At 34.2% G+C, this 14,398-nt stretch overlaps 1 protein-coding gene across 3 annotated transcripts; it reads left to right on the top strand.

The window, feature by feature from the left end:
* The first annotated feature begins 6,960 nt into the window (after positions 1-6,960).
* Positions 6,961-12,937, top strand: LOC120776440 (myrosinase 1-like). 3 transcript variants are annotated; one of them, XM_040107097.1, is made up of 7 exons: positions 6,961-7,233; positions 8,854-9,052; positions 10,450-11,334; positions 11,992-12,139; positions 12,256-12,346; positions 12,418-12,614; positions 12,696-12,937. In XM_040107097.1, exons 1-7 carry the CDS (start codon positions 7,166-7,168, stop codon positions 12,707-12,709), a joined length of 1,602 nt encoding a protein of 533 aa, XP_039963031.1. In that variant the 5' UTR covers positions 6,961-7,165; the 3' UTR covers positions 12,710-12,937. The 3 variants fall into 3 exon arrangements, with proteins under 3 accessions (XP_039963031.1, XP_039963029.1, XP_039963030.1); XM_040107096.1 differs by having other exon boundaries at positions 6,962-7,233; positions 12,418-12,620; XM_040107095.1 differs by having other exon boundaries at positions 12,418-12,937.
* The last annotated feature ends 1,461 nt before the right edge of the window (positions 12,938-14,398 follow it).

Genomic DNA, 14,398 nt, shown 5'->3' with positions numbered 1-14,398 from the left:
AAATATGAATACCCCATCCACCAGTTAGCAATTAACTCTATTGCACACACTACATTAAGGCTAAATCATTTGAGTCCCGAAGATAACGAAAGATTAAAACAACTCTTTAACTCTTGCCCAACATTATTTGCTGAACCAGATAAAAAATTAACATATGTCACGAACGTTAAAGCCGAAATTAGGAGTAAAACCCCTATCCAATGCCTTTAAAAAAAGAAATAGACAAACAAATTGAGGAATTACTTAAAGATGGCATTATTCGACCATCGAAATCTCCCTACAATTCTCCGGTATGGGTCGTACCGAAGAAAGAAGACGCCTCAGGATTAAAAAAATTTCGTATGGTTATCGACTATCGTAAATTGAACGAGGATACCATACCAGATAAATATCCCATTCCAGATATTACCACTATTCTAACTAATCTAGGATCAAATAAGTATTTTTCTACAATCGACCTTAAGAGTGGATTCCATCAGATTGCTCTCAACGAAGCAGATATTGAGAAGACCGCCTTCTCTATTGCCAATGGGAAATTCGAATTTACTCGACTTCCATTCGGCTTAAGAAATGCGCCTGCCATTTTCCAACGCACTTTGGATGATGTGCTACGGAAACACATCGGCGTTCGGTGCTACGTTTATGTTGGCGACATAATTATCTTTAGCAAAAGTAAAGAAGATCATTTTAGAAATCTTGCAATTATATTTGACACTCTCGAAAAAGCGCATTTAAAGGTACAGTTCGATAAATGTGAATTTATCAAAAAGGAAATCGAGTTCCTCGGTATAATAGTTGGCCAAAATGGAATTCGCACTACACAAAAAAGATAGAAGCTATAATAAATTTTCCACGGCCCAAAACTGTCCATGATTTACGCTCCTTTTTAGGAATGGCCGGACATTATCGCAGATTTATAAAGGCGTACGCACAAATTGCAAAACCCCTAACTGAAATACTGAGAGGAGAGCTTGGAAGAGTTTCCAAGAATCAGTCTAAAAGGACACTTTTAAATCTAACAGCACAACAAGTAGAAGCTTTTAAAGACCTGAAAAATTGCTTGACGTCAGACGATGTTATACTTCACTATCCAGATTTCGAAAAAGCTTTTGAGCTTACCACGGATGCTTCAAATTACGCTCTAGGAGCCGTACTTTCCCAAGACGGTAGGCCAATATCCTTTCTGTCAAGAACTCTAAGCAGAGCAGAGGAAACTTTTGCCGCCAATGAAAAAGAAATGTTGGCAATAATTTGGGCACTACAGTCCCTGAAATGCTTCCTATACGGATCAAAAAAGTTTAAGATTTACACTGATCACCAACCATTGACCTTTGCTCTCAGCAACAAAAATACTAATGCAAAAATGAAGAGATGGAAGGCACAATTGGAAGAATATAACCACGAAATCATTTATAAACCAGGCAACACAAACATTGTCGCAGACCTACTCTCACGACCACCAATCGCTAACTTAAATTCAATGAATGTCCACAGTAGTGACAGCTCTTCCGAAAATTTAATTTCTTCAGTAGAAATACCCATTAACGTCTTCAAGAACCAAATTTTCATATCATAAGATTCCAAAAATTCATACAAATTCGAAATAGTTTTCCCTACGTACCATAGGCACTTAATAACTGAAACAACCTACAATGAAGAATCGCTAAAATCGCTTTTAAAGAAATATCTTAATCCATCGGTAATCAATGGTATAAAAACCACAGAGCACATTATGCTAAAAATCCAATCAATCTACCCTCTACATTTCGCAAATTACAAAATTCGTTTCACACAAATAGTAGTTGAAGATATTACTCAGACCGAGGCCCAAGATAAAATAATAATCGAGGAACATAATCGTGCTCACAGAAACGAAAAAGAAAATAAGCTACAGATTTTGGAAAAACATTATTTCCCCGCTATGTCGAAAAAAATAAAAAAAATAACAAAATTATGCAAAGTTTGTAAAGAAAATAAATATGATCGCCACCCAAACAATGTAAAATTAGGAGCTACACCCTTACCAGAATATTCAGAGCATACTATTCACATAGACATTTTCTCAACAGACAAACATAAAGTACTGACTTCTATTAACAAGTTTTCCAAATTAGCCATTATAAAGAAAATAGACGGGAAAAGTATAGACAGTATAAAAAAACCCTTAAGAGAAATAATATTTTATTTTGGAATTCCGAAGGCTATAGTTTTCGATAACGAAAGGACATTTAATTCTCAACCAATAAAATTCATGTTAGAAAACGAATTCAATATAAAAATATTCACTGCACCACCCTATAAAAGCGAGGTGAATGGACAAATAGAACGGTTCCATTCAACAATATCAGAAATTATGAGATGCTTAAAACAGGAACACTCTGATAAAAATTTCGACGAATTAATGGAATGGTCTGTAAACGAATACAACCATTCTGTTCATTCTGTTACAGGAAAAAAAACCGTTGACATATTCTTCGGTAGACCTACCTCAAATGCCACTAACAGAGAAGAAACTATGAAAAAGGTTCTAGAAAAATTAAAAGAGAAACAGGAAAAGGACCTGCAATATCATAACAAATATAGAAAGGAAACTATTGACTATAGAACAGGAGACAAAATTTTTGTTAAACAGAATAAAAGATTAGGAACAAAACTTTCAAAAAGGTACAAAGAGGAAATAGTTAAGGAAAACAGACATTCCACTGTAAAAACAGAATCAGGCAAAATAGTTCACAAGGACCGCATACGAAACTAACTCAGAACATTTTTATTATTTTTAGATCTCTCTTTTTCCTGAACTTTATTTTAAGCGATGGTTCGGTTGAGGTGTTAGATTACACTCAGTCAGAAATCGTAATGATGGAGGAAGGAATTGGCAAAATTCAAACAGGAACATACCGGATTATCCACATGACAAACATAACAGAATACTCTACAATATTACGGGAACTGAACAGAAACTTCATACGAAACATTCCAGCTAACAACCCTCTTTACCCATTTATAACAGACGAAATCAGTAATATCAACATAACAATTAATAACATTTTACCTAAATACAAAAACAAAAGATCACTAGACTACATAGGATCAGCATGGAAATGGATAGCTGGCAACCCCGACCATGACGATTTAATAGCCATCAACAGCAAATTTAAAGAAGTAATCGAGAATAACAACCAACAATTAATAATCAACAAAAACATTTTAGAAAGAATAAACAATATAACAGAAATTAGCAACTCAATAATAAAGTCTCTAGGAAGTAGTAACGAATTTCAAACCGCCCTAATACTTCAATATACATTTCAAATTGACATAATCAAAGAAGAGTTAGAAAATATTAAAAGAGCAATTCATTTAACTAAAGCGAACATTATTAACTCAGTTATTATTAACAATCAAGAAGCTCATAGAATAAATAAAATTTTTGTCGAAGAGAATCTGCAATTTGGTTCGTTAGAAGAATCTCTGAATTTTGCAGATGTTCAAATTGCTGTAAAACAAAACTTACTAATTTATATGATAAAAATACCGAAAACCGGTAAAGAAATTTGCAAATCTATTATAATTAAGTCTTTAAGTAAAAACGAAACTATTTTAAAGATAAATTTTGAAAAAATACTGAAATGTAATGAAGAATATTATGGTATAGAAAAAGATTGTAAAATAATAAATGAAATACAAATTTGCAAACAAACCCAAATTGTTAATTTGGAAAACGAAAATTGTATAAAAAATTTAATAAGGAATAAACCATAAAAGTGCACCGTAACAAATACGGAACATGTTAAAAATATTGTAGAAATAAATAATGGATTAATACTTTTAAATAATTTCGAAGGAAATATTACTGCAAATAATAATACAAGAAAATTAAGAGGATCATATTTGATAAGAATCTTTAATGAAACTATAAGAATAAATAATATGAATTTTACAACTTTAGAACAACATAGCTTGAGACCACTGCCTGCTTTAATCCAACATTCAAACTCAAATTCAGAGTTCGAGGAAGTTCTATCCTTAAAACTTATGAAAGAGCTTAATATAAAAAACATTAAAAAAATAAGTTCTCTGAATCTTTTAGTGAAATCCAGTTTATTCACTCATTTTGGGCTATTAGCCCTAGTACTTACCATAATTGCAATTTTCAGATGCAAAAAGCGCGTAAAGCCTGAAATAATTATTAGCAAACCGGAATCATTTCAAATGCCAGTAATTAAAAGGACGCAGCATAGAAGTCTTAACGACATCCCATTTTTTTAATTAATCAAGCGGGGACGCGAGTTAACACAATATTTTATGAACTTCTGCATAAATTCCATTCCCACATTATATGCTAGAAACATACAAACCGTTTGCATACTTTGGAGTCCTATTACAACCAAAAGTGCAACTGCGCTAAACGCGCATCCGCTAAATTCTTAAGTGAGCGAAACACGCGCAACCATGTCTTCTCCCCCAAAACCAAATAGCTGCAGGTGAGCGCTACACGCGCAAACCCTTTTAGCTGACCAAGCATCTTTGGTCACGTAGGCCGGCTCAAGCATAGGTTAGATTATAAACCTTAAAGTTAAGTTTTCAGTTTTGTAATAAAGCTCAACAGAAGCACATAGTGCTGCTTATAAAAACGCATTGTTTTATTTTTTATGTTATATACCAAAGTTATCAGGGTGACGAGTAGAGTTGAAATTCGGATGTCTGTCTGTCCGTCCGTCCGTGCAAGCTGTAACTTGAGTAAAAAATGAGATATCATGATGAAACTTGGTACACGTATTTCTTGGCTCCATAAGAAGGTTAAGTTCGAAGATGGGCAAAATCGGCCTACTGCCACGCCCACAAAATGGCGAAAACCGAAAACCTATAAAGTGTCATAACTAAGCCATAAATAAAGATATTAAAGTAAAATTTGGCACAAAGTGCATTAACCGACTAACAAAAAACGTCAGAAACACTGAATTTTACGGAAGAAATGGCAGAAGGGAGCTGCACCCAGACTTTTTTAAAAATTGAAAATGGGCGTGGCGGCGCCCATTTATGGACCAAAAACCATATCTCAGGAACTACTAGACCAATTTCAATGAAATTCGGTATATAATCTTTTCTTAACTCGTGATTGGACTATAACTTTTCAAGGGCCCTGATATCGAACACGAAGAATTCAGTGCCTAACCTAACCTAACCTAATTTTTCACCGAAAATATCGGTAAATCTCTCAGATATTTTCATGTAATTCAGAGGGCATCATTTTTATACTCTCGCAATAAAGTTGCTAATAACGGTATCTCGATTGTCACTTTATCATGCGAGAGTATAAAATGTTCAGTGACACCCGAACTTAGCCCTTCCTTACTTGTTTTTAAGTAGTGCGCAAAGATACAAAAGTAGGAAAGTTTGTAAGACTAAAATTGACTTTTTTTCCCAACCCTTTTTTTTCCAGCCTAATATATGTATCTACATGTAATATGTATGTATGATAGAAGTACTTATATACGAGTAGTATACTCACGTACTTATGTACCTAATTGATGTACGTACGATGTAATATTTTGACAACACTTGGAGTTTTTAATTAAATCTTATACTTATTTGATTAATTATATAAAAGAATACCTTGCATCGTTTTTGGATGGAGGATGAATACTTTCTTCTTCAGAATTCTCATCGTTTTCCAAAAAGTGCGACCTAGAAAATAACGTACCAATTTAAAAGACAAAAGGAAATTTGTATGAAATTTGACTTCTAAACGCTATTGCCTATTCAAGAGTTCCAGTTGTGGAGAATTTCGAGTTATAGAAGATCGAGTTATGGAAGTTTAATTGAAGTTGCTTTAAGTTCCCAACATAAGATCATTGTTTATTTGAGATACCCCACTTAAATATGTAACTTAAGCGTTCTCGAAAACAAGCGCTAAAAAACTTGTGAATCATTTGAAAGTTGTAATAAATTTTTACCCTGACCGGGCTATACTAAAGCTGCCACAAAAAATTAGGTCCAATAAATTGAACATAAATACATATATACGTATATGACAGATTAGCCATGCCTTCTGTCTGTCTATATATACGCGAAATGTGGACTAGAATTTTTAGATCTGAAGTTTTACAAACGTATTTTTCTTGCCAATAAGCTGCCGCTTTGTCGGAACTCTCGGTATCGGACTACTATAGCATATACACACATCCCAGCAAAAGTAGTGTGACCAAAACTCCATAACCACTCCACTTATGTACATAATTTACTTATTATTAACACACCGCGACGTTAGTTCTGCTTTCTCCAGAATGGATAAGGCAGCGAAGCAAATGGGCGCCACTTTGCGAAAAGAAGAAACGACTGACGCGCTGTTGTTAACTCGGCTTTAACCGTGTAAGCGCTGTCTACGCCAGTAAAGAAGAAGACAAATTTAAAGCAATTACTGAAAATTTTTAAAAATGATTGTAAGAAGGAAAATTCAGTTTGTAATGTATGTATATATAATTGGTAATACATATTTAGAAACTAATCCCAAATAATTACTGAAAATTTATAAAAATAGAAAGAAAAAATATGCATAGCTGTTATGCATAAATATGTAAACTTAAAAAAAAATTATTATCAATTATTTTATTTACAAGGAAAAAGGTAACCGATACGACAGACAGTGGTAACTAATGAATAACCAAAGAAATAATCCATAGCGAGGGGCGATGAGTAACCATAACAGTATCCAAACAAACTATTTTCAATAGCAGATGGCTGTCCAAACAAATAGTCAATGAGATGGGCGCGGAATGCGGTGGCGGCTACCGCGATTGTTGGCGTTGTTTGTTCAATTGACTCTGCTGCCGCCGTCAACTCTGCTGCGATCGTTATTGTCGCTGCCGGCAGTTAGTTTAAAATGAGTGGTCCTTACACGTTATTGTCATTTGGCCGCCTACATTCTGGTCGTCAAAATTACTAATTCACAAATCGACTAGGTTGAATTCGTATACACGGTGTGAAAGTGTCGAACTTGCCTTAAAGCATATTGCACGAAAAAGAGATTTTCCTGCCAAATTTTACAGCGAAAAAGTTGGTGTTTTTTTAACATTTAGCGGAGGATAATAAATAAAATATTTTATGAGACGTTAAAATCAATTAAGAAAATTAAGTGAATTGTCACAGTGTACTTGATAGCAATATGGAGAAATTGTATCTGCATTTGATAACATTTTTGTGCATGATCGCGCTAAGTGTCTGCTTGTCAACGTAAGTATCCTTGACTGAGCAGGGATCCTTTTTATAAAATGACTGTACAAAAGGCACTGTCGCTTTTACGAAACTAAGTTAATTGTGTTTAAAAAAAATTACTTGCACTATAAACATACATTTTGCATTAATTAAGATGAGCAGCATTTCGAAAATTAACTTTGGAATTTTACCTGTGGTTAACTTTTGATCGAAAATATCGGTCAATGTATAAGATATATAATTGAAATTATGGGATAATACTTCTCTCACAATGGTGTGTTCGTAAGTTCAAAATGGGTTGAATCGGGCCAATACTTCCCTTAGTCCCCATATACCTATTATAAAGAAAATCGAACTTCCGGGTGACTTTGTACCGCTTATAATGGCCAATATGTGAGCTATCTCAATGAAAATGTGGGAAGGTGTTTTACTCATAACAGTGTATCTTTGTGCTTAAAATATATTAATTTAAGCGAAAACTTGACTTACCCCCCATATGTATATGTAGATAATATCAGGATTTTCGAACATTCGGCTGGCTTTACTCTATATGATTGGTTTTTTATTTTTTAGGATGTGACATGTTAATAGTATGTGGTATTAGGAAAAAAGATAAAATCTGGTCGAATTGTTCTAATTGACTCATTAATGTAATTTTCTGATTATAGTTAATCACTGTTCTGAGAAATTTTTATTGTGCATTGGAATTCAAATAAAAGCAGTTTTTCTGTTGGCGTCGAAGAGTTTTCTCATAGTGATTATTATTTTTAATTTTTGTTGCAGTGCAATGCAATCATAGCTCTTGTATCTATGAATGTTTTGCTCTTTTTCTTTCGCAAATTAATAATTGTTAATTAAAAATGTTGCTATATCTCTAAATTGAAGGTCCGGCATCTCATTAGCCAACTTAAATTTCGAAATTATATCTCATAATTTCTCTGTACAATATGTAATGAAGCACCTGTCTTCCTCTTCCTCTGCTTCCCCCGGTGGGTACTGCGTCGAATACTTTTAAAACTGGAGTGTTTTCGTCCATTCGGACAACATGACCTAGCCAGCGTAGCCGCTGTCTTTTAATTTGCTGAACTATGTCAATATAGTCGCATAACTCGTACAGCTCATCGTTCCATCGAATGCGATATTCGCCGTGGCCAACGATCCAGGGCCATAAATCTTTCGCAGAATCTTTCTCTCGAACTCGTAACGTCGACTCATCAGATGTTGTCATCGTCCATGCCTCTGCACCATATAGCAGGACGGGTATAATGAGTGCCTTACAGAGTTTGGTTTTTGTTCGTCGAGAGAGGACTTTACTTCCCCATTGCCTACTTAGTCCGATGTATCACCTGTTGGCAAGAGTTATTCTGCGTTGGATATTGTTGTTGATGTTAATGTTGGTTCCAAGATTGACGAAATTGTCTACGACTTCAAATTTATGACTGTCAACACTGACGTGGACAGGAGATATTTCGTCTTACCCTCGTTATACTCGTTATATACACCGTTTATTAATACAAATTTTTTCCATCCACAGAAAATATGCCACCAGTTTTGATATTTGATAATTGATCTTAGCTCTTCCTTATTTGTTTCTTGATTATTTTGAATGTACTTTAATACTAACTTTTTCATTTCCAGAGGCCCACCAGTGGAACCAAAAAAACGACAATTTCCTCACGGCTTCATTTGGGGCATCGGTTCGTCACCATATCAAATTGAGGGTGCTTGGAATGAATCTGGCAAAGGAGAATCAATTTGGGATCATCTAACACACAATTACCCGGAAAAAATTGCTGATCAGTCAAATGGGGATATTGCATGTGACAGCTATCATCAGGTAAAATATACAAATACAGTTAGACATACTTATGCCAAATTACCTGAATATATAAATTGTTATTGGTTTTCCTCAAGTGCAACTAATTTTATATAAAACAATGGGGAGATTTGCTCTATTTTTATAAACATTATTTTTCTATTTCTAAAATTCTAGGAATATTTTATCGTACTTTTTCTCTGATTAACAAGTAGGTGACGTGATTAGAAGTGATTGCATAGAAATTACGATAAAGATTATTGACCAATTAACGAAGCAGTCTGGAGTGTGATGACATCCAATGCTCATTTTTATCTGTATTTTCCAATTTCTATAAGACTACTTACACATTCAAATTAAAGTGCTATAAATCTGAGCGTTTGTGTGTAAAATTGGGTGGTCGGTTTCTGAATCTAACTAAACCTCAATTAGCACAGAGCAATAATCACTTAAAGTAAGGAAAGTGAACGAACATACTAACTCAAAGAAAAACGAAAACTTTGCAAATATTAGAATATAAATCAGAAGAGTTTATAAAGATTTTACAATACCGAAATTCAAGGAAAATTTTATGTAATGTATAATTTCTAGTCAAATTAATTCAATTAATTTCGTAACTGACTTATAATTTGATTTACATTTTTTTGCATTATTAGACGCCGACTTACGAAAATTTGGAACTGTTGGAATTTGCTAGAGAACAAGTTAGTTCACCCTAGTATAAAATACAAGTAGAGATTTACATTCACCAAATGCATAAATTAACTCGAAAGCGGTAACTAATGTGCATTAATGAAATGAAAGACATAAAAGTACATTCCAGTGGTTCAAACAGGTGGCAATTTGTAAGCACAATTTTACTGCAAATAATAATTTTATATGCACATGTTGACAAGATCGATTAATGCGGATTAATTGAATTAATTGACTTAATATGTGGATAGGCGTCACGAATTGACATGACTTAAGTAGATGTAGGAGTCGGAAATGCAAATAAAAAGTTCCCTTACAACGGGTTGGTAATATTATTATCAATTGTGGACTGATAAAAACAAATCTTGAGATTTTATCGACGGCATTCGAAAGTTCAATGAATTCTATATGATTCTATAACTGAAGGGAGCGCTTCAAACTTTTTGCACATAAGCAATTATGCCTTAGAAATGAATTCAAAAAGAATAAAAGACACAACTTTAGTTCAAACAATGAAGGCACCTGGAAATGTAGCAAATTAATGAACTATTGAGAAAACACTAGCCACTTGTTGAGACAAGGTCTTCTTGTTATATTTCTACACTACTACAATTCAGACTCTTTCTATGAATATTTTTTATAAATTTTATTGCATTCCAAAGTGAAAAAGGTTTTTTACCTCGAGTACGCTATTTAATTAAACTTTTCTATTTCCCTCCGCACAGTGGCGTCGCGATGTACAAATGCTGCGTGACCTAAACGTACACGTGTATCGATTTTCGATCTCATGGCCCCGCATCTTGCCGGGCGGCTATATGAATAATGTCAACAGTGAAGGTATTCGCCACTACAATGATCTGATTAACGAGCTTCTGCACTATAATATTACACCAATGGTCACAATCTATCACTGGGATCTACCACAACGTTTACAAGAATTGGGTGGCTGGACCAATCCCGAAATTATACCAGTATTTAAAGATTATGCGCGTCTATTGTTCGAGATGTATGGCGATCGTGTAAAGATCTGGACAACGATCAATGAACCGACGTTTATATGTGAATATGGTTATAGTGTTGATTATATGGCGCCCTCCTATAATTATCCTGGAATTCCGAACTATTTGTGCGGACACTATTTACTAAAGGCACATGCCGAAGTGGTGCATATGTATCGTGACCACTATCAGGAAGTACAGAAGGGCAAAATCGGTTTTACTATGCACACATCGTATATGCAACCCAAAACGGATTCGGACGATGATCGCGAAGCATCTGAGCGTGCTTTGCAATTCTATTTGGGCTGGTTTGCACATCCGATATTCTCGAAAAGTGGCAACTATCCGCAAATCATGATCGATCGCATAGGTAATTTTAGCAAACAACAAGGTTTCACTCGTTCACGTTTACCGGAATACACAGAGGAAGAAATAATTCGTATACGCGGAACTGCGGATTTCTTTGGCCTTAATACGTACACAACTAGCCGAGTGACGTTCAACGATCAAAACAATACTGCTAATTTTCCCGTGCCGTCATTCAGTCACGATATGGGCGTCGTCGAGGATGACGATCCCAACTGGCCCGATACGCAATCCCCAGTGTTTAAGGTAATTGAAACTTAAATATTCATCAATTAATTTTTTGATCTTTGAAATTGAAAGTGCGTAGAAAGAGAGTTGAATATAGTTTGTTATCCATCATAATCATCATCAAACCATATACATATGTATCAATAAGATAGTGCAAAGAAATTTGAAAAATAATTTATATACTATTTCGAAAAAAATGTAAATTTTTTGATTTCTATTAATTTATAAATATATGGGATTTCCATAAATTTATGCTCAAGTTCCGCTAACCATTTTGAGTGAAGTGAAATCTCATTAAAGAAAAATATTACATGGAATGGAAAAAACAGTCGGAAAGTTGAGGAATTTTATTCATTATAAGATCTTCTAATGTTATAGGATGATAATTAGAAGTTTTTTTGAGTAATATTTCTTATGTATAATCCAATATGGTAATATCCGCATCGACCATAATTTACATTAGAGATGTGTGAGAAAATTCGAATGAAGTTCCGCATCAGCAGCAGAAACTGTTGGATAACTAAAACTTATTTAAGTATGTATAATAAGTCGTTAAATGAGTCTGAAGCGAGCTAAAATAATATATTTGTAATCAATCCACCTCCACAATCCACAGTTTAAAAAAATATATAAATTTTTTTAGTAATGAAAACATTTTTAATGAACACATTTTAGGTCGTTCCCAGTGGCATGTACAGTTTACTAATGTGGATCGTGCGAGAATATGACAATCCGCCTATAATTGTGACTGAAAATGGCGTAAGCTACGAAAGCGACCTTGAGGATTACAAACGCATTGATTTTCTCAACGCCTATCTATCCGGTATGTCTGAAATATCTATATGCATACAGAGAAATATTTATTGATAGTATCTGAAAAAAATTATCCAATTTTTAATTATTATATATTATATAATGGATCTTTATTAATGATTACAGCCATTTTGGATGCCATTGAAGATGGTGCAAATGTACAGGGATACAATTATTGGAGCTTGATGGATAGTTTCGAGTGGATAGTTGGCTATACGTAAGTATTTTATACTAACTTGATCTACGTTTTTTACCAAGTTTTTACCGATTTTTTCTTACATATTTTAGAGCACATTTCGGTCTCTACCACGTGGACTTCAATCATCCGAATCGCACTCGTACGCCTAAGATCGCCGCCAAGGTCTACGCACAAATTTGCAAGACGAACACGATTGATTCGAGCTATCGGCCAACATTGAATGAATCCCAAACTAACACGATGGCACAGTTACCCGAAGTTGAGGCCGTTGGCAATTCTACATCGAGTGCGAGTACTATATACAACACATTAACCGGTCGAAGTTGGCATAACATAACATTACTTTTGTCAATTTTAACCGTTACAGTTCTTTTCCACTGATGCGATGCGTGGACAAAAAAGATGCTGACTGATAATGAAAATCTTATTCGGAGGAGATACTGTTGCTGCAAAAGTTAAATATTCCAACGATGCAGTTATTCTGAGAACACTTATAATTGTTTTTATCTAATAATGAAAAGCTTTTAGATCTAGAATGGCGACCATGTAAAATGTTAAAAAATTATATAAAAAAACCACATTCATTACCAAGTTATCATTTACTAAAGTTAAATTAATATTATAAACTAAAATATATATTTTAAATGCATTGTTTTCGTTCTTCTTATTACTTCATATTCGTTTTCATCATCGTCGTCTATAGTTGTAGTTATTCGACCGTTATCATCATTTGTATATGCCCTGTTGTGATTAGCAGACCAACTTCCACTCGTTCCTTTTACAAAAGCAGAAGCGATATTACATTTAATTTCAATTGAACATTAAATTTTCCAATAGTTCAAATAACTACAAGAAGAATCCGCTGGTTTTAGTTGTGGTGTAGCCATTAATCCGACATGAAATTGTGGTTGTGTATCACACCAAAGTCACCATTAATTGGATGATGTGTACCTTACGATTCAATTGTCCTTGCATATACGTCATTTATATTATTTATTAAGGAATATAGGAACAGTTGGAGTTTTACCCATTCCAATATCTCCTGATAAATCTATATCATTACCAGCTTTAAAAAATTGCAATACATGACTATGACTTCTTGCGATATTTGAATGTATGTACTTTATATTTTTGTCTAGTAAATAGTAAAAAGTATGAAAATGAAAGAAATTTCATTGTTATTACCTAGAAGGGCTATGGGGCAACATTCAGGTTCTTGTTTTAGATATTTGCTCAATTGTGTCGTTGTTAAAAACTGGAACTAATTTTTTAATACTATTGCAATCAGTTGCTACAGTGTTTTATAGTTATGTTCATCTAACAGTTGTACGTATCACCTATAAATAAGCGAGATAGATATAGGGTGATTTATATGTATGTATATGTATAAATGATCAGAGTTACGAGAAAAGTTGAAATCCGGTTGACTGTCTGTCTGTCCATCCGTGGAAGCTGTAACTTGAGTCAAAAATGACATATGTATGTATCTCGATGAAACTCGGTGTGTAGGTTCAATAGTAAAAAAAAAGTATGAGTTCGTGGATGGGTGTAATCGGATGCCACGCCCACAAATCACTTAATTAAGATATAATGCTGTCATTTGGTACAAACGATTGCAGTAGCAAGGGGCACTTGTGGGCAAAGTTTTTTGAGACCAGTTTTAAGTACATATCTCCGAAAACACTTAAGCTAGAACAACTAAAAAAAAACAAATATTTGAAAAATTTCTACCGCCAGTGTGAAAATGTATTAAATCGGAGGATAACCCCGCTCACTCCCCAAATAACGGCACTGATAAAAAACTACTAAAAGCGCGATAAATCAATAACTAAATACGCCAGACACATTAAATTCTACCACCGCGATGGAATAAGGGAGCTTTATGGGAGCTGGTGTGAAAATTGGGAAATGGGCGTGGCACTACCCACTCTTTTGTGAAATACCACATCTCGGGACCTGACTAACCGATTTCAACAAAATTTAGTACAGAATTTAGTGGTATTATTTTTACATTTTTGTGTCACATTGTGAAAACGAACGAAATCGGACAACAACCATATAGCACAATTT

The sequence above is a fragment of the Bactrocera tryoni genome, chromosome 5 (genome assembly GCF_016617805.1).
Source record: "Bactrocera tryoni isolate S06 chromosome 5, CSIRO_BtryS06_freeze2, whole genome shotgun sequence".
NCBI lineage: Eukaryota > Metazoa > Arthropoda > Insecta > Diptera > Tephritidae > Bactrocera > Bactrocera tryoni.
Note: the sequence above shows the minus strand (reverse complement) of the source record. Positions and strands in the feature narration are given on the sequence as shown.